The sequence below is a fragment of the Rattus norvegicus genome, chromosome 17 (genome assembly GCF_021556685.1).
Source record: "Rattus norvegicus strain SHRSP/BbbUtx chromosome 17, alternate assembly SHRSP_T2T, whole genome shotgun sequence".
NCBI classification, from domain to species: Eukaryota; Metazoa; Chordata; class Mammalia; order Rodentia; family Muridae; genus Rattus; species Rattus norvegicus.
Genome location: NC_141550.1, coordinates 1,942,550 through 1,963,887, shown reverse-complemented (window position 1 = coordinate 1,963,887; position 21,338 = coordinate 1,942,550). Strand labels below are relative to the sequence as shown.

The 21,338-nt window shown below is 47.3% G+C and overlaps 1 protein-coding gene across 13 annotated transcripts in view; it reads left to right on the top strand.

Moving 5' to 3' along the window:
• The window catches only part of Aopep (aminopeptidase O), a 315,985-nt gene that overhangs the window by 177,824 nt on the left and 116,823 nt on the right, over positions 1 to 21,338 (top strand). For 10 of the 13 annotated variants that reach the window (XR_015640651.1, XR_015640652.1, NM_001012346.2 and 7 more), the window contains 2 exons: positions 7,621 to 7,810; positions 11,945 to 12,051. The exons of the other annotated variants lie outside the window; for them this stretch is intronic. Coding sequence is in view for 8 of the 10 variants with exons in the window: in NM_001012346.2 (NP_001012346.2) it covers positions 7,621 to 7,810; positions 11,945 to 12,051 (297 nt within the window). In the remaining 2 variants the exon portion in view is untranslated. The remainder of the gene's footprint in view (positions 1 to 7,620; positions 7,811 to 11,944; positions 12,052 to 21,338) is intronic. 13 annotated transcript variants of the gene reach the window in all.

The window sequence follows — 21,338 nt, the reverse complement described above, 5'->3', positions numbered from 1 at the left end:
ACAATCAATATTTGTTTTCATGGTGTGTTTGACTGTATCGATGAAATCATAGAAACAGAGTTGCCTGTGTGTTAATAACAAAAACAAAAACAAAAACAAAAAACAAAAAAAAGAAAGAAAGAAGAAAAAAGAAAAAAGAATATATCTGCTTTCATCTTTGAGAATCCAGAAACCACTAGGGCAGCTCATGTTCTTTAAGAAGTTGGGAAACTCAGTCAAATACTGATTTTTCTGCCTTATTTCTTTGTAGCATTAAAACACAAAATACTCACATGCAGTTTCACTGAACTTTCAGAAGAACAAAGACACTCATTACCCACCAGCCCCCGAGAGCAGGGTCTTTTTTTCCCAGTTTTTTTTTAATTGGATATTTTATTTATTTACATTTCAAATGTTATCCCCTTTCCTGGTTTCCCCTCCGGAAACCCCCTATCCCATCCTTCTCCCCCTGCTTCTATGAGGGTGCTCACCCACCCACTCCCTCCTGCCTCCCCACCCTGGCATTCCCCTACACTGAGGCATCAAGCCTTCCCAGGACTAAGTGCCTCTCCTCCCATTGATGCCTGACAAGACCATCCTCTGCTACATATGTGGCTGGAACCCTGGGTTGCTCCATGTGTACTCTTTGGTTGGTGGTTTAGTCCCTGAGAACTCGGGCGGCAGAGTCTGGTTGGTTGATATTGTTGTTCTTCCTATGGGCAAACCCCTTTAGCTCCTTCAGTCCTTTCTCTAACTCTTCCATTGTGAGAGGTAAAGCCTAGATCTCTCTGTGTGTATATAGAACTGCTCGGTGGGACAGACATTAAGTGCCTGCCGCTCGCTCGATTGCTCGCCGATCCCTGCAGCACCTGTGAAACTGCTGCTTGGCTGTTGGCAGCGTCTTTCCAGAGCCAGGTGGTCTTTGCACTGGTGTTGGCAGCTACTGATTCTCAGCAACACTGAGCCCAACAATGAAAGGACACAACACTGTCTCATCTCCAAAGTCCCTTTCTTTCTCAGACTCACTAGGAAGCCTCTCTCCTCTCACCAGTGCATCTGCTTTAGAGCCTGTCCCCATCTCCCATAAGCACTGACCACAATCCATAATGGGAACCTAGATGTGGGCCATTAGGTAAATTAAGTGTCAAACTCAACACTTAGCTTGGAGACTTGATAACCTAGGCCTAATGGGTTTGCTATTTGTTTAGTTAGATTGGTTTAATTTGAATTTGTTTTGTTGTTGTTTCTCTTTTCTTTCTTTTTAGACATTCTCAATATATAAATATATGTAGCCCAGGGTAGCCTTGAACCTTGAGATGATATGCCTGCCACAGCATCTTATTTGCTGTACTTAAGGTGTGTACCACTACGTTAGTTAGTCAGGGTTCTCCAGAGAACAAAATCAGTCAAGTTGTGTGCTAGTTAGTTTTGTCAACTTCACAGGAGCTTAGACATACCTGAGAAGAGGGACTCTCACCTGAGCATTTGCCTCCATCAGACTGGCCTGCAAGCTTATCTGTCGTCTCTGGGGCATTATCTTGACTGACAATTAATTGAGGAGGGCTCAACCTGGGCTGTGTAGGGAAGGTCAGCTAAGCAAGCCAGTAAGGAATGTTCTTCTAAGCCTCTGCTTCAGTCCTCATGCCCAGTCTCCTGCCTCCTGACATAAAAGTATTAGCAGTCAGTTTTGACCAGTGTTTTATCACAGGGAAGCTAACTGGGGTAAGCTACTACATCTTAGTCACCATGCCTGGCTGGCCTACTGTGTTTAAGACACAGTGTGTCCTTCCCTGCAGTGTCTGGTTCCCAGTTTGCTTCTGCCACTTCTTTGTCTCTTGCTGCTTCTTGCATCTGAGGAAACCTGCCCCTATTCTCTGTTCTTGACTCCTCTTCCTCCTCCTCCTCCTCCTCCTCCTCTTCCTCCTCCTCCTCCCCCTTCCTTCTTTTCTTCCTCTTCTTCCTCCTCTTCTTCCTCCTCCTCCTCTTCCTCCTCCTCCTCTTCCTCCTCCTCCTCCTCTTCCTCCTCTTCCTCCTTTTCTTCCTCTTCTTCCTCCTCTTCCTCTTCCTCCTCTTCCTCCTCTTCCTCCTCTTCCTCCTCCTCCTCCTCCTCCTCCTCCTCCTCCTTCATTTCCTTATCCCTGGTCCTCCATTTACCTCCACTTTGCTATCCTGGCTTCTATAGCACATTTAGTTTATGATGCTCCATTTCACCCCACCCCCAAGAATATCCGTCTGCAGTTAAAATGGATGTGTGGCCCTTCAGGGCCTTTGGAGCCATATACCAGCAACTGACCTCACCTGTTTCTCCAAGGGGAACATAAGGGCACAGTTGTGGAGTAGTATCTCTCCCTCCACACTGTTCTCTTCCTCCCTTCTTCCTGGGAAACAGCTAAAGCATTGTAATCCAAAGCCCTATTTTATCAGGCCAGCTCTGGCTGTGATGTAGTCACAGGGAACAAAGATCCTAAGGCATGGATGGTGTCTTCATTTCTATGATGCTGCTGACAGAACTCCGAGAAAGCTGAGGTCATCATACCAGGGGCTTGAGCTACACAGAGAAGCCAGGAGCCTAGCAGCTATGGCTGAGCCCAGGGAGTCTGGGCAGAGAGACCAGAATGAGGTTGGACTCCATTGCCTGCCCACTGTGGACTCGTGACTTTACTTGCCAACCTGGGGAGAGGAACTCTGTGTGCTTTACCTTCAACATATGTAAAATGAGATGATAACTTTCTTTGCTAAGGTTGGAGTAGAACAAGTGAAGGGGGAGCTCAGTGTGAGGCAGTCATGCTGGCAGTGTGTATCCTTGGGGAAGGGTGGCAGGAGGGGATGCTAGGCTGAGGAAGCAGCTGCTCAAGAAGAACTTGGTTTGATCACCACATGAAAACCCAGCAGGAGAGTCATGTGAGTAACTACAGTGCTCAGCAGGCAGAGTCAGGAGGATCCCCAGAGCCTAGAAAATCAGTTAATGATATTAATGAGTTAATGAGGTAATGAAAGAGACTTTGTCTCTGAAAACGAGGTGGACAGCTCCTGAGGTACACCCAGTGTTTATCTCTGACTTCCACATGTGCTCACTATATTATAAAAGGTAAAGCTTGTAGCTCTGGGGCAACCCTCAGTTACTCTGCCATTGTCAGTCCATATTGGCAGTTTGAGCCAATAGTCATCCAGATAAATGAATAATTAGATATTAGTATGCATTTCAAAGAGAACTATACTAGGCTGGTGAGTTACAGCAGGTAAAGGCACTTGCTGTCCAACCTAACAACCTGAGTTTCATCTCTCAGACCCACGTGGTTAGAAGTCTTCTGACCTTTACACACGCACCATGGTGCGCACACTCACACACACACACACACACACACACACACACACACACACGCAGGGTGGGGTGGGGTGGGGTGGGACAACAACTAACAGTAGCCTTTTCTGCTAAACTTAGGTTCCCTGAAAGACTGTTTGGATATAGCAATTTTCTCTCAAGCTGTTCAGAGCTATGTTGAGGTAGTTCTGTGGGCTAGAATGAGGCCTTCGCACATGGCACTTATGTACCAGATGTGCAACTCCGTCTCCATGTGAATCCCCCAACAACTGGAGCAGGGGCTGTCCCTAAAGCTGTAGCCAACAGGGCTGTCTTGTCTGGCCTCAGTGGGAGAAGACCTGCCTAATCTAGCAGAGACTTGATGTGCCAAGATTGGGGGGGGGGGCGCAGGGGAGATACTCAGGGGGCCCCACTCTCTCAGAGGAGAAGGGGATGGGAGATTGATTCCAAGGAAGGGACTGGGTAGGGGACACCATTTGGGATGTAAATAAATATTTTTTTAAAAAGAAAAAAAAACCTGACCATCCCTCATACACATACCCCTTTTAAGAATCATCCACTACAGTGAGTCACAGAAGAGGAAGATGGAAAGTGGCCATTCCCTGCTGAGGAGTCAGGGGTAGACGGAAGAAGGATCTGCCAGCCCTTTTAGACCATACTTTGAGGCTTTGAGGTGACAGATACATTCCTTACATTAGACCACAGCCAACAAAGAGGGACTGAAGGGTCTGACTCCAGGGACAGGAGCTGATGGTAAGTGCACTTACGGACATTACTTGGCAGGCAGCTTATGGAGGGAAAAAGGAAGCAGGTGTGAGTGGGGGTGGGGGGCACAGGACTTCCTCTTGAAATTATCCCAACCCAACCCCCTATGCCCGTACACTGCAGTTGTTCAAACCATGTCAGCTATTACACCACAAGAGAAGGTTGCTTTTATGTGATTGACTCTAAGATCTTTGGAATTATCCAGGTGGATACCAGCAAAAGGAGGCTCCTTTGTCCTTTCCGGTTCTCTCTTCCTCTAAGCATATGGATAGTGGACTCCACTTGTTGCTGAGATTTAGAAAAATATTAAGTCCACAAGAAGTTCAAACTTGTGTTCAAATATGTCTCCATGACACCTCTGCAGAAGTGCATTTGGCCCCTCCCCATCCCATCTCCCTCACTCCAACTCCTACAACACTCTCCCCACCTTCTACACAGGACCCAGGATCCACTGCTTCTGGAGGCTCCCATCTCCCTTCCTGTCTGCTGAGACCTGGTGCTCTCTCTCTCTCTCTCTCTCTCTCTCTCTCTCTCTCTCTCTCTCTCTCAACAGCAGGTTGGGGCCATGCTGGTCAGGCCTCCCTGGAAAAAGCAGGAATAAATCAAACACTAGCTCCTACTTAAGATCTGATGAAATTCTCCATTTCCTCTCCAAATTGAATTCCTCCCTCAGGAAGGGACCAGCTTCTGGGCGTCACAAAGGCCTCCTTCCTTCTCTGCTGGAGCCATGTTTTAAATTAATGGACACAACACTCTAATCTGGCTGGGTGGGTCGCATTAAGGGGCAGTAGAGAGTTTTCAGGCTGGGCATGATACAAGCATCAGGCATCTAGTGCACTTGGCCTCTGCAGAGGCTAGCCTCCACCACGATGGAGAAAGTGAGGAGCGTAGATTTGCTCTAAGGCTCTGAACATCCAGGTCTGCCTGTCTCACGTGTACACACACATACACCCCTACAGCAGAGAGCATGTGGCAGAGAATTCAAGAGAAGGGGCTGTTATCAAAATATTTAAAATGGCAATCCTGCATAACTCTCATTTGAAAAAACAATACATTCAATGACTCAATGGTTTAAAAAAGCAAAACAATAACAACAAAATCTTTGCTTTTAATGTGAAGATGCTAGCCATGTGATTATCTTCCCTGAGGTAGTTGATCCCTCTTCCAGGGCATAAGAATCCCAGGGGTTTTGCCAGAAGAGAAGCCTGAGCCAACTGCTTAGTTCTGAAAATACAGGACTGGACTGTGTACCTGGGAGTGGGCCGTGCACATAAAGGTCACGGTAGCCTAGACATTCAGAAAGCTCTCAGTTGTGGGGCGCTGTCCATGCTAAGGGACCTGCTAATAAGGGGACATTGACTGTTGATCCTCAAAGTAGGCTGAGGTGTGTTGTTGTCCTCATTGGCTACTGAGGAAAACCGTGCTTTAAAGTCTAACTACCTTGAGGGATTCTGACATTCAGATCAGAAAGAGGAGAGGAAAGTCGTAGTTATCTTTTATGTCCCAAGTTTGTGTAACACCTTTAAGGATGGCACTGAAAGCTTGAAAGCAGGGTCCCACGTGGACGTTGGTCACTGGGAGAACTCTGAGTGATAACAGGGTTATTGTAACCCTGTCTAGTGTTAGACAGTTTCCTGCACACTTCCTTCTTCCCTAAAGGACAGTAGGAAATTGTTTACTGTTGTTTACTGGGAAGAAAGCATGGATGACAGGAGATGGGGACTTCAGATGGCTCCCAGGGGTATCCTGAGTTCAGGAAGGTGAGGAGGGAAGTCTTGTGGAGATGACTGCTTGCTCGTGGGGAACAAACAGAAAGAGGGAAGATGAAGCTCACTCCGGCAGCCACTCCTGTGACTCCTCTCCTGGAGTAGTCATTCATGGCCTCCACTGGAACCAAGCGACTGACCCTAGTCAGAGGCAGTCCCTCTACAAATCCACTCATCCCCTTTGAACCTTCCTGGCTTGAGTCAGAGTCAGCTGTCTGATCCTTGCCCACATAGCCATGACTGTCACAGTGGCCACTGGACTCTTTCCAGAGATGAGCCTGCTCATACAGTCTGAAGTTTTGTTTTAGCTCACGGGGGCACTGCTGCCAGCAGTATGTCTGGAATGTTATTTACTTGTGCATTTCTGTGGCTTTTCATGTAGCGTCGCCCTTGGCAGAGCCAGGGGTCATTCACTTGAGAATGCCAGGCTGTGCCATTTGTCTTCCTTGGTAAGGTAAAGGGAGGCTGGCTCCTGTGCTGGGAGGTTCCCTCACTGCCTGCCTTCTTACATTTTTGTCTGAGCTAGTAATCTGTTTGACTCTCGGTGCCTGTTGCACCGCACCCCTTTCCCCTCCGTGCCTCAACTCTGCTTTAATGTGTGGGGTTTCTGTGGGCTTTCCGGAAAGCCTGGCAGATGCTTTTTCATCTGCGCGCCTGCCCTGTTATTACTTCACATGAAAGCTGTCTATTTTGGCAGTCCTGACTCCCGCGATTGCAATTTAGCTCTCTGAGCTGAATGGGTGATATTGTGCAAGGGAAATATAGGTGGGGTTTTTCTCTAATGGGGGCTGTGGGGGCGGACCAAAAAGCTACATGCTGCTGCCTTGGCTTGTGCAGAGCTGACATGATGGCAAACAAATAGGCTTTGAAAGAAGGAGCTGATTCCTTACTTTGGGAGTTCTCACAACTCACTTGCTTTAATTGTTAGATTTGTTTTTAAAGAATAAATTCTTCATTAGGAAAAACATAAACAAGTTCTAGATGAATGCTAAACACTGAAGGTGGGAGCAAAGTGAAGATCCTGTCCGTCCTTTCTGACAGACACTTCCTCCCACATCATCTCTACAGTTTTAATCATGGTATTTGGAGTCACAGAAGGAACTATGGGAACTGAGATTAGAAGTGTCGGCATACAGGGCCAACCCTTGGGCCATTTGCACCCCTGGGAGTAATAGTGCTCCCTGGTCACATGAGTCTGTAAGGGCCTGCAGCTTACATGGAAAGACTTTGTTTGCAGTCACTGGGCTCTTCTCTGGGCTACCTACAGAGTCTCCTCTTTGGTTGTTAACTCCACAGTCAGCTCTACTGTGAAATGGAAGATTTGGGGGTTCTATTCTTTTTGGCTTTTCCTGGCCTTCCGAGTGACGTCCTGATTTGCCTGTGATCTGCTAGAATTTTTGGCTGAACGACTTCTTTGATCATTCTCGTGACAGCATGGACTTCACCTTCTCACACCTGTTCTTCTTTTACAGTCCAGATCTCAGAGTAAACGTTTCCATTGCCTTGTAATTTTTTTCAGCATAAACCTTAGTGCAGGTTACTTATTACAGGCAATAGCAGCTTGATGACGAAGACAACTGCTGGCAGACACAGCAACCTGAGCAGCTGCCAGAAATGTAAACTGCCACTTGATTTGGGTCTAAAAGCATCGCAACCGCATCTATCCATCATGATCCGGCATGCACACAGTAATAACAGACTCTGTGGGCTAAGAAAGCCGCCCCACTGAGTAGCCACAGGGACAGGTGCTAACAGGACTCCACGTGTTTTTTCTCCCATTATCTGCAGCCCACACATCATCTTCCTCTCTCAGAGCACCTTGACAGGCACAAGCCATCTCTGCGGGACCCGTCTTTGCCATGAAATTGCTCATGCCTGGTTTGGCCTAGCCATAGGGGCCCGAGACTGGACAGAGGAGTGGCTCAGCGAAGGATTTGCCACTCACTTGGAAGATATATTTTGGGCTGAAGCACAGCAGGTGGGTTCAAAGAATTTCCCTACTCAGAATCTGGTTCTGTTTTCACTCACTCATTCACTCATTATTCATTCAGTAGTTATATGCTGACTGCACTGAGCACTGTTTGCTGAATAAATCACTGTAAAGCCTCGTCCCTTCGTCCCTTCGAGTTCATGATCTAGAGGTGGAGGGAAGAGACAACAAAAGACAGAGCAATGTGATAAGTGCTGTAAGGAGAGAGGGGCCTCACACAGAGTAGGGGGAGATCAGAGTGGAAGGAGCTGGTTTATGATAAGTACTAGAGAACGAGCCTCACACAGAGCAGAGGGAGCTGGTTTGACCTTGACCCTGAAGTCAGAGAAGACCTCTGAGCACACATGTTTGAGCAGAGGCATGAAGAAGGTCAGACTCCTGCATTGCCTAATCCCATATAAATACACAGGATGTTTTGGTTTGGTTTTGGTTTTGTCTTGTCTTGAGACAGGGTCTGGCTGTGTAGCACCAGGCAGCGTGGAGCTTCCTATATAAACCAGACTGGACTTGAGCTTATATGAGTACTCTTGCCTGCCTGGCTATGGGGCTTTTTAAATAATCAGATTCAAATGTTGACCCCTAGTGGGTGTGGTTCATACTGGGTGAGGCTAAGGCAGGAAGATGGATAAGAGTTGAGGCCAGCTTAGTCTTCATAAGTTCCGGATCGTCAGCCAGGGTTAGATAACAAGACCCTATCTCAACCCCCTTCCCTATAAAAAAATGAATAAAAGTCAGGAGTGATATTTTGGATGAAGGTAAGGCATTTGATGCTGCGGATTAGGTGGCCTGCCGACCTGGCCTCTGCTCCTCCTCTACAGTCAGCTGTCATGTTTAAAGGGAGGCTCAGTGTGGCTGGAACAGCAAGCCCCAGTGTTTGAGGGAACTCAGGATTTCTAAATTCTTATGATGCTCACTAATTCAGAAAAGATGTTATAAACCAGGGGTAGCGGCTCACACCTGTATTCCCAGTGTGGGAGATCTTGAGCATGAATATTGTCACAGCTTTGAAGGAACCCTGGGCTATGTAGTGAGCTCAACACTGGCCTCAGCTTGACTGATACTGTGTCACAAAACACAAACAAGCAAATTTTTTATCCAGTGTACAAATTAAGGGCTGATTTGTAACACAGTGGCCATGCTTCTGATTATCCTGTAGGCTATAGGTTGAACCTATGTGTTCAGGAGCTGAGAATGTTCACTCAGTGGTCATGTGCCTCTGCTTAGCCCACAGGCCTGGACTCAACCTCTAGGATGAAAAGCACGGACCAAACCCTCTTTCAGTGCCTCCACTCTAACCTTGACCCGAGCTTTCCTGAGTATGGGACTGCAGAGCCATTTCCTACCTTCTGTCTACTTCCTGATCCTGGGGCCACTCCTTTTCTTCACGGTCTCCATCCTTGCCACCCTGGCTTCTTGGAACTGTTCTAAAACTCCCAAGTTTGTTTGCACTGTTTGATTTTTGGTCAAGAACATTCTGCCTGGTGAAACCTTGTGTTTCAGTGGCCGGCTTAAGGCCCCATCAAACTGATTCACACCCCAAACTCCCCAACACAGCTTTGCTGGACTCTGGAGTCCTGCTGCTTCTGCCATGTGTGATTCTTATTCTCACTACAGAGACAGAGTCATCACACAGTGTTGCTGCCTCTCATTGTCCTCTTGTCCCAATCTGTATACCCCGCTCCAAAGAAGCTACCCCGTTGACTGGGTCCCAGCTCACCTGCTCACTGGCTTTCTGAGTACAGGCAGGATATACAGCTTCCTTGGACCTCGGCTTCCCCCTGGGGGAAATAGGTCTAAGAAGGCTCATATTCGCAAGTTGGATGAAATAACATGTGAGTGGGATTAACACATCCTAGACACACAGAGGCTGTGTATGAAATGCCGTTTGCTTCCACCCTGGGTCAGTTGGCATTTTGCAAAGGGTGAATATCCGTGTGCTCTGTCTTCGTCTCCCCTGAGTAGTTCCTCTCTAAGACAAGCAAACGGGAGCTCCCAAGTTCGTTTCAGCCCTCCCACAGGGTCTGTCTCTGACAGAGCAGGCTGAGCTGCGTTTCTATGTCTCAAGGCTGTCATGTCTTCCGTGGCCTTTCTACGTTTAACCTATGGGACTAAAAGGTGGTGGCCAAGAGAAAGCAGTTCATGGAAGGAAAGAGAGAAATACCAAACCAAAGAGCAGATGAGTGTCAGGTACTGTGCACATTCAAAGTTAGAAGAGGCCAGAAAGCCTTATGGAGAAACTGCCTGCTGCTGTGGCTTTAGGGAAAGCAGAGGCTAGGCTCTTTCCACTACTCCTGTACCCATAACCTTCTATAGGGGCCACCTCACATCACCTTCCCCAGTGCATGTAGTAACTTCAACATAAAAGAATGCCAAAGCCCCTTGGGCAGACAGTTTTCTAGAGTACTCCAGAGAGTTTAGGGAGGTTTCTAGAGAACATCTATCACTCTGATCCTGTCCTCCAAGGGCCAGCCTGATAAATATCCCTTTTGTGTCTTCCTGCAGGAGAGGGCATGAGGGATAAGGACAGGACTCTTCTCTGAGCCATAGCAGCTCCAGTAGAGAAGAGGGTGACAGAATGCAGTGCTGGTGATGGCTTCATGGAGACATGCACTGCAGCACTGAGCCCAAGTGCACAGCAAAGCATGTCAAGTTACAGAACGAGGAGGAAGCTGCAGCCTCTCACAGTAGCTGGGGAGAAGGAAGTTGACTTGCCAGGTTGGATGGTACACTACCTTCATTGACTGGATAAAGTCTATGCTCCTTCCCTCATCTATATTATTCTGCTTGGGCTGTCATAATCAAACTCCAGAAGTTGTGACTTAAGTAACAGATTAAGAAGCTGACAGGAAGCTCAAAATCCAGGGACCAACAGAATTGCTTTTCTGTAGTGGCCTCTTATCCTTGCTGCTGCCCAATGGTTGCCTCCTCACTTTAGTCTCACACAATCATTCTTCCATTCCATTCTTGAGAGATGGACAGAGCTCTGGCATCTTCCTCTTAATAAGACCACAACCCTGAAGGTTCCCCTCTGATAGCTTCATTTAACCATAATCACCTTGGGAAGGTCTTGTCTCCAAATACGTTCACATAAGCTCAGTCTTTCATGTGCATATCTTGTGGAGCAGCCTGTTGATCTTCCGGCCCCTCTGTAACTCTGCCCTCCTGCCTTGGTTGTCTGTTTCCAACCTGTCCATACCCCTCACTGATTTCTAGGAACATCACACTCTTTCCAAACCAGTGGTGCTCTCTCACTCTCTGAAGTCCCTGCCCCTGTAAACTCAGGCACCACCACTGACCTGTGGAAGCCTTCTGGCCCCTTGCCTCCCTACTGACTAGGAGCTGCTCCATGGTCTTTGGGCTGCACATTGTCACCAGTGTGATATTAGTACCTTCACATGGTAGTACAGCCTTCCACTCTGACCCAGGACCTACAGAGATTTGATGAATACATTACTAGAGACTAGTAATTCCTAGAAATGTGTCTGTAGATCCCAAATGTTTCCCTCCCTTGCAGGGCACTCCACTGCCTTCCTTCTCTTATGGAGATGCCAGCCATGTGGCCTTGTGAACACATCCATGTGACAGCAGCCAATTCTGACTCTGTGGAGCAGTGTGATGGCCTCCCCTGCCTCCAAATTGAGTCCAGACAGTAATACTTTTTTCTGGATCTATGCAAACAGAGTCATCTGGAATACATTAGCAAGCCCCACTATAAACAGTCCCTAACAAAATTGAGGGTTGGGAAAATAAGAGGTAAGTGGAGGGGCCTTTCTCTCCCTCCCCATGCAGAAGCACAAGGCAGGGAAGGAAGGCTGGATGTAATCAAAGGCCAATTGTTTGTGGGGAAGACCCTGTTTCAGGTGAGTATTCTGGACTGGAGTAGTTTCTAGGGCCAGGGATTGAAAAGACAGGGCCAGCTGTACCATCAGCGCAGGGGCTGTACAGTGCTTACTTGATACTCCTTGGAAGAACTCAAGGGATCAGTTGGGCCTCTTCTGATGGACAGCAAGGAGTGGAGTAGGCCCAGTTGTCCCCCACTGAAACAAAGCAAGTCCCTTGCTGAGGAGAACCTGATCAATGACTGCTGTGTGTGCACATGTTTTGTATCTATGTCCCAAGCAGCTGCCCCCACATGAGGCCCTGGAGCAGCAAGAGCTGAGGGCTTGCCTGCGCTGGCACCGCCTGCAGGATGAGCTTCAGAACTCCCCAGAGGGAATGCAGGTGTTAAGGTAAGGCACTACTGCTTCTCATCCCCCATTACCTTCCTCCCCTACTTTTTGCTTTTAAAATCAAACAGGGCTTGGGTTCCTCACCTTCCAGTTCCCTAGTACCTTTCTATTGGGGGTGGAGTTGGGGGACAGAGACAGAGAGACAGAGAGAGGAGAGAGACAGAGAGACAGAGAAATAACAAGCATGAGGCCATTTCCGGCACTAAATTCCTCACTTGAAGTTCTAATAGTCACTTTATGTGGTATCTGTGGATGTGAAAGAGGTTAGGGTTCGACAGTTTGGCAGACAGTAACCCTTTAAAGCCAAAGAGGGGAAAATGTGTAAGAAAATATTGACTGCTCTGTGTTTAGTAGTAACAGATGTGCATGTCAATGGGCCTTTTGTTCAGTTGTTGCCCAGGAGGAAACCGCCACTGCTCTCTGCACTCCAGCTCCTGGGTGGTGTTCTCAGACTGTACATGGCACTTGTGAGATTACTTCATGCCATTTCCCTAGTAGTTCTGTCCTCTCCCCTTTGGTGCTTTTGTGCTATAAATACCTACCTGAAGCCTCTTGCCTGCCCCAGGAGCACCAATGTTGCTAAGATAACAGAAACTTCCATCCAGTCCCTTTGAGGAGAAGCAAGTGTTTAGAATCTGCAGTCAGTGGGCAGGGTGGTCCATCTAGGAAATATCCCTTTCTCAACCCATTGTACATGGCCCTCTGAGGGCTACCTTCTCTCTCTGGGCAGGGGCCTCCCTTGGGTGCTTCTGCTGTTGTTATGTGCTTCTAAATAAGCACCTGCCCCTGTGCTGGGCCCCAAGCATGTGCTGGGAAGCAAAACCAGAGCAGAAACAGACCAAGCCTTCTAGACCCTAGGGAGCAAGGCTGGCTGGTGCCTTTGTGTAGTGCTGCCCTTGCCAAGGCAGGCTCCCTGCCTGCATAAGTGTCGTCTCCCAGGCTGACTCATCCATTGTTTAGGAGAAACAGCCAGAACAGTGGTAAAGCACAGCCAGACGGGAGCAGGAACCAGAAGCTCCACCATTCCACTCTGGACCACTGTGCCTGTATCCATTCCCTTAGCCAACCTCTGAGGAACCAGCCAGCGTGGCTGCTCCTGTAGTGTGAACATGTTGCCCATCTCACGGAGCTTCCACTTAGCAGGAACAGTGGAACATGCCCAAACCCATCGTGGGCAGTAAACAGCAATGTAACAGGCTCAATCCATGATTTCTGAACTAACTGCAGAGCATCAAGAGTGAGCTCGGCATGTGCTCAGTCTGGTGGAGTGAGGAATCCAAAGGCTTTGAAGCTGGAAAGAGCTTTGTTGTCTTGGGAGCAGAAATGACAGAGCCATGCATGAGTCAAGAGGGGCTTTACCTCACATCCTTCAGAAGCTAGCTAGTCTCTGGTGTACAGGGATACTGAGTCGCCTGCTGTTTCCTGTGTAGAAGGGACAGAGAAGAGAGCAGAGGTGCAGCACAGAGGGAAGGTCTGGTGGAGCATTGGGCTGTGGATGTGGGGGACAGGAGGCATGTGTGCACATGTGTGAACATGTGGATGTGTATAGAGACACAGCTGGCAGATGCTTGCCGAATGGTCTACGGAAACAAGGACAGCAAATACCTAGAATGACTGGGACTTTGAGTTGGGTGCTTGGGTAGATGGTGATGACATTTATGTAGATGAAAGAACAGGTGTTTCATTAAAGATTCTGTTATTGCATATGCTGACTTTGAGATGTTGAGCATACATAGGAGATCAATGGAAGGCAGGAGCGTATGGGAAAGAGAGCATTCATCCTGAGCAGTACTCATACTCCAATCACCCAGGAGAGGAAGAAGCAAACAAAGTTGCCTGGTGGTCCAGCAAAGGATCCTGGGTAAATAGCTTTGCATGTGGAAGAAACTGGGGCATCCAGGCCGTGAAAGAAAGTGAAGGTGACCGTGGTTCATGCTGGATGCCCCTGGGAAATATGACCTTTAGATAGAAGTGTGTGGAGTGGCAGTGACCTTGGGTTCCGTTCTTGTTTCTGTGATGTGGAGAGGGTAGCCAAAGGGAGGTGTGAAAACTGAGTACCATGAGCAAATCTGGCTAGGTTAGCTCAGGAGGCCTCACTGTGGTTGTAGCATTACATCCTACCACAGCTAAGGGCAAGCTGTGTGAAGTGTGATTCTTCATCCCCAGATTCAGTTTCTCAAACTAAGAGACCCTCTCTATTCTCGTGTTCAAGTCCCCTGATGGCTGAAATTCTGTGTAGCCATGGTCTTTCGATGTGGGCAGGGTGCCCACACTATCTTGACAAAATGTCTCCAGTTCTAAAATGAGTTACACTGCCCCTGCCCTCTGTACCACCTGCAGGCAGCCATCTTTTCTACAGTGAGAGGTGTTGGGAATATTTTAGATATTTGAACTAGAAGGCTCTCATGGCTTTTATTTATTTTTCTTTGTCTTAACATTCAGAAACTGTTTTGTCCTAAATTTAGGCTGACTGAAAACAGCACATCTGAAAGGACTCTTTGCAGATAGATACAGAGAACAGTTATCAGTTGCATGTGCAGTGCAGAGGAATTACTTGATTGGGTTTAACTTAGTCCTATCCCCTGGAGTTCTCCCTAAAATGAGTCTAGAGAACCTCAAGTTACTGACATGGAGAAAAGAAAGGGTATACAAATCTGTTCTAAGATTGTGTCTTAATATGCAAATGACCCTGAGAAAGAACTCCTTTAAAACAACACAGTGATCAGAGATAGTGCCTTTTTTGTCAAGCTACACCACCAACTTGAAAGATGGACAGAGAGCCATGTGAGCCTTAGAGACAAAGTGTGTGCAACGTCACTGTTGTCACTCTGTGTCCCCCCCATCAAGGCACTGCCTGCAGTTGTACTGAAAAAAAAATCAAGTTAGAAGGCCAAATGTCGAAGGATTGTATATGGGTGACACCAATCACCTCATCAAAGAAAATGACATTTTGCTGGTTATGCACAATAGTATTACAGAGTAAGACGAGACAACCAAGAATTTGAGATTTTATTTTATCATTACTGCATGTACATACACTCATGCAACTGTGTGTGTGCCACTATATTATACTCCCACCATTTAAAACTATAGTTAGTAAGGATCTTGAGTCTGAGTTGCCCTGGCTGTCCTTGCACTGTGACCTTCCTACCTCCATTCTACAATGCTGGGGTTGCCTGCCCGTACCACATGGCCAGCTGCTGGACCTCCATATTCCCAGTGTTGGACCATGCATCTCATCCTGTACATCTCTCATAGACTGCTGTTTGATTTCACCCAATGAGTCTTCAACTGGCTTTGCCATGAATTTCATCTGGGCTCCATCCAACAGTTTCTTGTACCTTCCTTCCTGCCTCTAAGGTGGTCACAGCTCTGGAAACACAGTCACTTACCCCTGGGTTACAAATATTAGGGAACATATTGCTAAGTCCATGATAGTATGTGTCGCCTGTTAAGAGTCTTTGCCCTAGCAGAGACACCAGTGGCTCTCTCACACTCTCACCCTTCTGTCAGCCCTAGACAGAATTGCCACTTTTTTCATTCCAGCAGTACAGCACTACCCAGATGCTAGGGAACTTCTGCAAGGCTCCCAGTCCCTCAACTCTCAGTACAGCTGGATCACGAATCTTCTCAAGTGCTTTCAGTTAATGTTTTCTGATAGGCCACAAGTGGTGGACAAGCTACAAGGCATGGTCCAAAGAAACCTCTGTATTTTGTTTTGTTGTTGTTTGATTGTTTGTGATTTATTTCTGCTGCTTATTTTGGGATTAATTCTTAAAGTCATGCTCAAGCTAAGAAAGCAGTGGCTGTTGGAACTCCATCTCTGAGCCTCCACAGCTGCTACAGTGCTAAATAGATATAGACATCCTGTCTCCCTTCATATGGATGCCTGACCCAGAAGCCACAGAAGCCTGACAGTAGGATGTGAGGCACATTGTAATTCTGTCCAGAGCTAAAGTGCAAGCCATCTGCAAATTTGCACGGTGCCTCAGTTCCCAGCTTCTAATCTAGAGCCATAGGCCATTCTCATTAAAACTCTTCTCATGTAATCCTCCATTCTCCTGGAAGTTTTCACCTCTCAAATCTGTCTTTAAATTGATATTTCTAATTTCTGAAGAATGTGGCAGTTTTCTCATGGTGTGTGTAGACATATCAGTTGGCAAATTGACACAAGCCAGCCTGAGAAAAGCTTCCCCCTTCAAGAGCCCCCAGCTGCTGCTTCAGGTGGATATATGCCCTCCTGATGGCCGCCCTTCTCTACGGTGCATGTGGCTTGAGCCATAAGACACTCTTCTTCCCAACAGCGGCTTCTTCCTCACTGACTCCAGGCCAGCTTCATTTTCCCTTCTCTGCTCTCTCAGTTGCCTCTGTCTTCAGGCTGCCTCAGACATGCTGCATTCTTCCTAGGAATAAGATTGTAGATGATCAAAGGTGCGGACATGTTTTGTTTGTTTGGGCAGACACTGCTTGGGGCCCTCTGCCCAAAGTGAGCCCGATTGGAGCCTCCTCCACAAGAACCTTGCTACCCACATAAACACACTTTTTCTTTGCCCTCAGCAGATAAATATGCTCCTCTTTCTCACTTTATTACTGCCCCCCTCATCTAATCACCCACCTCCCCTGTCAGAAGCAGCCAGCTGTCTGAGCCTGCATGCTGCCCTCTCAGGAATAGAGAAGACTTGCCCCCTGTCCTAGTTGCACCGTATTCTTTAACCACCCTTCCATTCTTCCCTTCCTTTATTCCTCAGCTTTCCCTGGCACCACTGGGTAGTCCCAGGGACATCTGTCTTCAGCTTCCAAGTCAGAAGCAAGACTGCTTCCTGCTGCTGCCCCATCTCCAATCTCCTTTTTGTTTTTATCAGAGCTGCTTCTGGCCCCACATTTGATGTTCCTTAGGGGGACTACATTCCCAGTTAGTTACAGGGTATTCCAGAGTGATTTTTATCCAAAATCAGTCTTGGGATTTCTTCACATGAAGACTCAAATTAGATTATGTCATGCTTATTAGAAAGGATTCCCAGGAAGAAAAAAATGGAAGAGAAAGTAGAAGTGAGAGAAGGAAGCTACAAAAGGAGCTGAGATCCCAGCAAACTCATACATGGTCGCCCTGAAGGCAGCAGGAGTCCCCGTGGGCTTTTCCCATTAGAGCAAAGGACAAGTGGACCTGTCATGGTCAGAGAGATGCATTTTTTTTCCCAACGTATTTCTGGGGACAGGCTCAAGCAAATGAGTGCCTATTCTTTGCCATGGTGTCATGGAGTAAGTGAGGGAGGCAAAGATGGTTGAGAGCCACAGAGTCCCACAGAGCTGGAGACTCCTGTGAGTTCATTGCCAGCACACCCATCTGTCTCACTGTTTGTTACTTCAGAGATAAATGCTAAGCTACCCACTGACATCACTTCCTGACTCTCTGAGTCACACACACTGGCTATGCCATCCCATGCATCTGCTTACCTATTAGTGCAGAACTCAGATCCACACACTCCTCCAGGGTGGGAACCTAGAAGCTCCACATTCTCCATCCTCCTTTCCCTCCTCTCCTGGGAGCTCCATCCTCCCACCCCTTCCCTCCTTTCCTGGGAGTTCCAACCTCCTCCCATTTCTTCATCTCCTGAGAGCTTCATCCTCCCCCACTTCCCTCCCCTCCTGGGACATCCACCCCCTGCAACTGCCCATTCTGCCACAAAATTATTCCATCAGTAGACTCTCCTTTCCTCCTGTGTCCTCTATCTGTGTTTAGAAACTTTTCATCTGTGTGCCCCTGCTTCTGCTTGCCCATCTCCTCCCTTTGCACGCTGAGTGCTATTGTAGGGCCTTGCCCATGATCTGCAAACCTTCTTCCTTCAGACCATCATCTGCCTTGCCTTATGCTGCTGAAGCACTCCCTTTAAAATGCTTTGTGACTATGCCATCTCCTTCCTTAAAATCCTCCGAAAGCTTCCTCTCAGCACCAGGAAGAACGCCAGGCTCCTTGCATGTGAGGACCACAAGGCATCTGTGTTCTCAGTCTTCCCACTTGCTGTCCTTTGTTCCACTCTGGCCACTCGGGTATCTCACAGACCACTCTGTGTGAGTCAGTTCAGACAACAGTGAGTCACCCAAGGTGCAGTGACCTCAGCCACAGAAAGTTGCTTCTTTACAGTAGCAGCCAGAACTCTAACCTGCTAGTATTGACAGGTCTGTTTCTCTCACAGCTCCTTTCCTTAGAGTGTAGACGGCCACCTCTTGGCTGTGTTCCTATGATGTCTGCATGTGCACGTACTTGGCATTTCCAAGTTCAAATCTCTCAGACTAGGACTCATACTGATGGCTGTTCTCTGACCACCTTAAAGGGTTATATTTTCCAAATACAGTCCTGTTCTCATGCACTGGATGCTTCAGCATACACACCAAGAGGCTCACAATTCCACTCCCAGCTCTAGCCATCTGTCTAGCCAACTGTCCTGTCTTACCTCTGTGTTACTTTCCACATTGCCTGCATTCAGAGTGCCCTTTCCTTGCTGCATTTTTCCACATCATTATGACTCAGCACAAATACTCTTGCCTTCCAAAGAAGTCTCAATCTCTATTCTCAGATAAACTGTGTCTCCCCCGCTCTACCCGTAGAGCTTCTACAGATGACTTTTTCCAAATCTTACATGTTATTTGATGATCTTTTTACTGAGGCTGAGCCATATGAATGGACAGTGTTTCATTTCTGACCTTCAAAGGTGAAGCTGTCTATGCCCTTCATCTTTCTCTAATGACCCATCAGCCTTTGGCAGCACAGGACTGTGTCTGGCTTATGTCTCTTTCATCAGTACATAGAACTGAGTGAGTGGGTGCTCCATATAGGTTGAAGAAATGAATGTTATAGATATGATCTCTGTCCCTAGGGCCTTTGTAACCTATTTGATGGGTTGATTACACAGTACAAGTGAATAAGTGAGTGCTAGGCTATCCTCAAGAGTTGTGGGAACTGAGATCTCTTTCCTGGAAGGCTGAGAAGGGTCTCTAAGAACCATGCATGGATTGAGTGTGTACAAGCTGACCTGGGATGGTGGGACAGGAAGCATTGAGAATGCTAAAGGATGCAGGGAGGGGGATTCCAGGTGTGGGATGGCCATTTCTAAAAGAATAGGCTTTCTAGATAGACAGGATAGCTACAGGATCTGGGAGGTTGAAGGTGGCCAGGTGAAGGCAGGCTAAGCAATGGCTCTTCAAATGCCAAAGTCACACATTCCCTGGAACAATTCCCATAGTGCCAAGATATTTTAAGTTCCAGGAATGACATAATGAAATAGAGTTCGGGGGAGATTACCCAGCCTTTGGGATCACACACGATCAAAGAGACAGAGTCTAGAGGCCAGATGGGATTAGGTGGACATTTCAGGAATGACAGCTGAGCTCAGAGCTACATTGGCCTATGGCTCTTGTTGAGTGAGTCTCTAACTTATCACTGTTCAGAACACACAGAAATGTCAACCCAACTTCAAAGAAGTTTTCAGTAATGCAGTGTAATGCTTTCCCTGATCTCACGTAGTGAATGAGTCTTTAAAGGGACTGGCTGAATCCCAGGCTTCAAGATGTTTGCTAGAACTTTGAAGAGGATGAAAGGTACCAGCTGCCTCTAGCCATCCTGGGCTAGAATGTGGCTAATCCTGCCTCATCTGGATGATGTCAACTGAGAATGAAGGCCTAAGCTCTGCTGTAGAGCTTGACAAGTCTTCGGGTCTCAACCCAGTATGGCGGCATAGGGTTTTCAGAAGGGGCAGGATGCCAGATTTCCTGGGCATGAGTCTTGTCTTGCCTTGTAACCTTGAGGAGTGCTACTACGCTAAGATTCTGTCTACAGTCACATGGCGGATCAATAGCACTGTCCAGTTTCTACATTAGAGGTCAATGTGAGGGGGAAATGCATTTAAATCATTTAAAACACATAGCATAATGGGATCCTAGGGAGTCACTGTGGTTGGTGTGAGACAAACAATGGCAGTTCTTGTGGTCTGACTTATACTCAGTGTATGCTAGATGTCATCACGGATGCTCATGTATGTTGTCACATGTGTCTTCTGCCTCTGGGGACGCATGGGGGTCCTGGTCCTGCATTTTTTCTGTCCTGAGTCCAGAAGTCCCTCCTTTGCTTCCAGGCGACCAGAACTGGTTTAATGTGAAAAAGTAAAATTTCCTAAGACTTCAGAGAACATTTGCCTTCTAAGTGCAAGAATGCCTGGTTACAAAATTAAAATGGCAGCATTTAAATTGGGTATCTGAATTTTGAACAAAGATGTTCACACTAATGGCCTGAGATAAAAATATGGAATCGGCAACATTTCTGAAACTCATGGGAACCCCTACCTTCCCAGAGCCCATGCTGATCTAACTTCTCAAGAGGGTCACTCTGGTGGTCCCTTCACTAGGGCTCCATGAGGCTCTCTGGTCTCTACCACTAATCTCACCAGGCTCCTGAGAAGAAAACAGTCCCTGCCTCTGAGGCCTTTGAGAGCTCTTGCCTGAGACTCTGACCCAAGCTTTAGCCTGTGCCATTCTGACGGTGTTTGCACCTGTGTCTTAGGATTCCTGCCCTATCACACAGTCTCAGGCCTTCCTCCCTCTTGCCATACCTAGTTTGCTGTATGTGGACCGCATGTACTAGCTGGCCAACTACCCTCTAAAATATTTTTGGCCTTCACCTCCCCAGGAACAACCTCTGCCCTTTCCCATTCCAGAGACAAGCTCTGGTCTCCCAGCTGCCTACTCCGGTTTCCTGTGGGAGGCAGTCTCTCGCTCTACTGAATTCTTAAACAGCAAAGATATCAGACATGTCTAGCATAATTTAACTCAGTCCTGTATCTTCATTTTGGGGTGGTCATTCCCTGGTTACTCTTCACTAAGATTTATGAAAGAAGGCTAGAGCTGTGCACGCCACTGCACACAGCTACATGTGTGTTTTATTTTTTTCAGTAATGTTTGTCTAGAATTTCTTTTGCTATAGAAACCATCGGGAAGTAAGGCAGTCCAGAGCCACTGCTTAGCTATCTACCCATGGTTCTTCTCCCCTCAAAGCATTAGGAACCACCTCAAAGAAAAAGGGGCCCTGAGCTTGAAAGAGAACAGGGAAGGGCAGCTCTGGAGGGAGAAGGAGAAGGGGAGATATAGTTATTTCATAATCTCAAAAAGTAAAATATTAAAATCAAGAAGTTCATAATAGTCAAATACCTTAAGGCAAGATAAGCAAGTGTTTCCTTATGAATATTCAGAAAATGAATGTTATGTGTATATATGTGTATGCTTTATATAGCTTATCC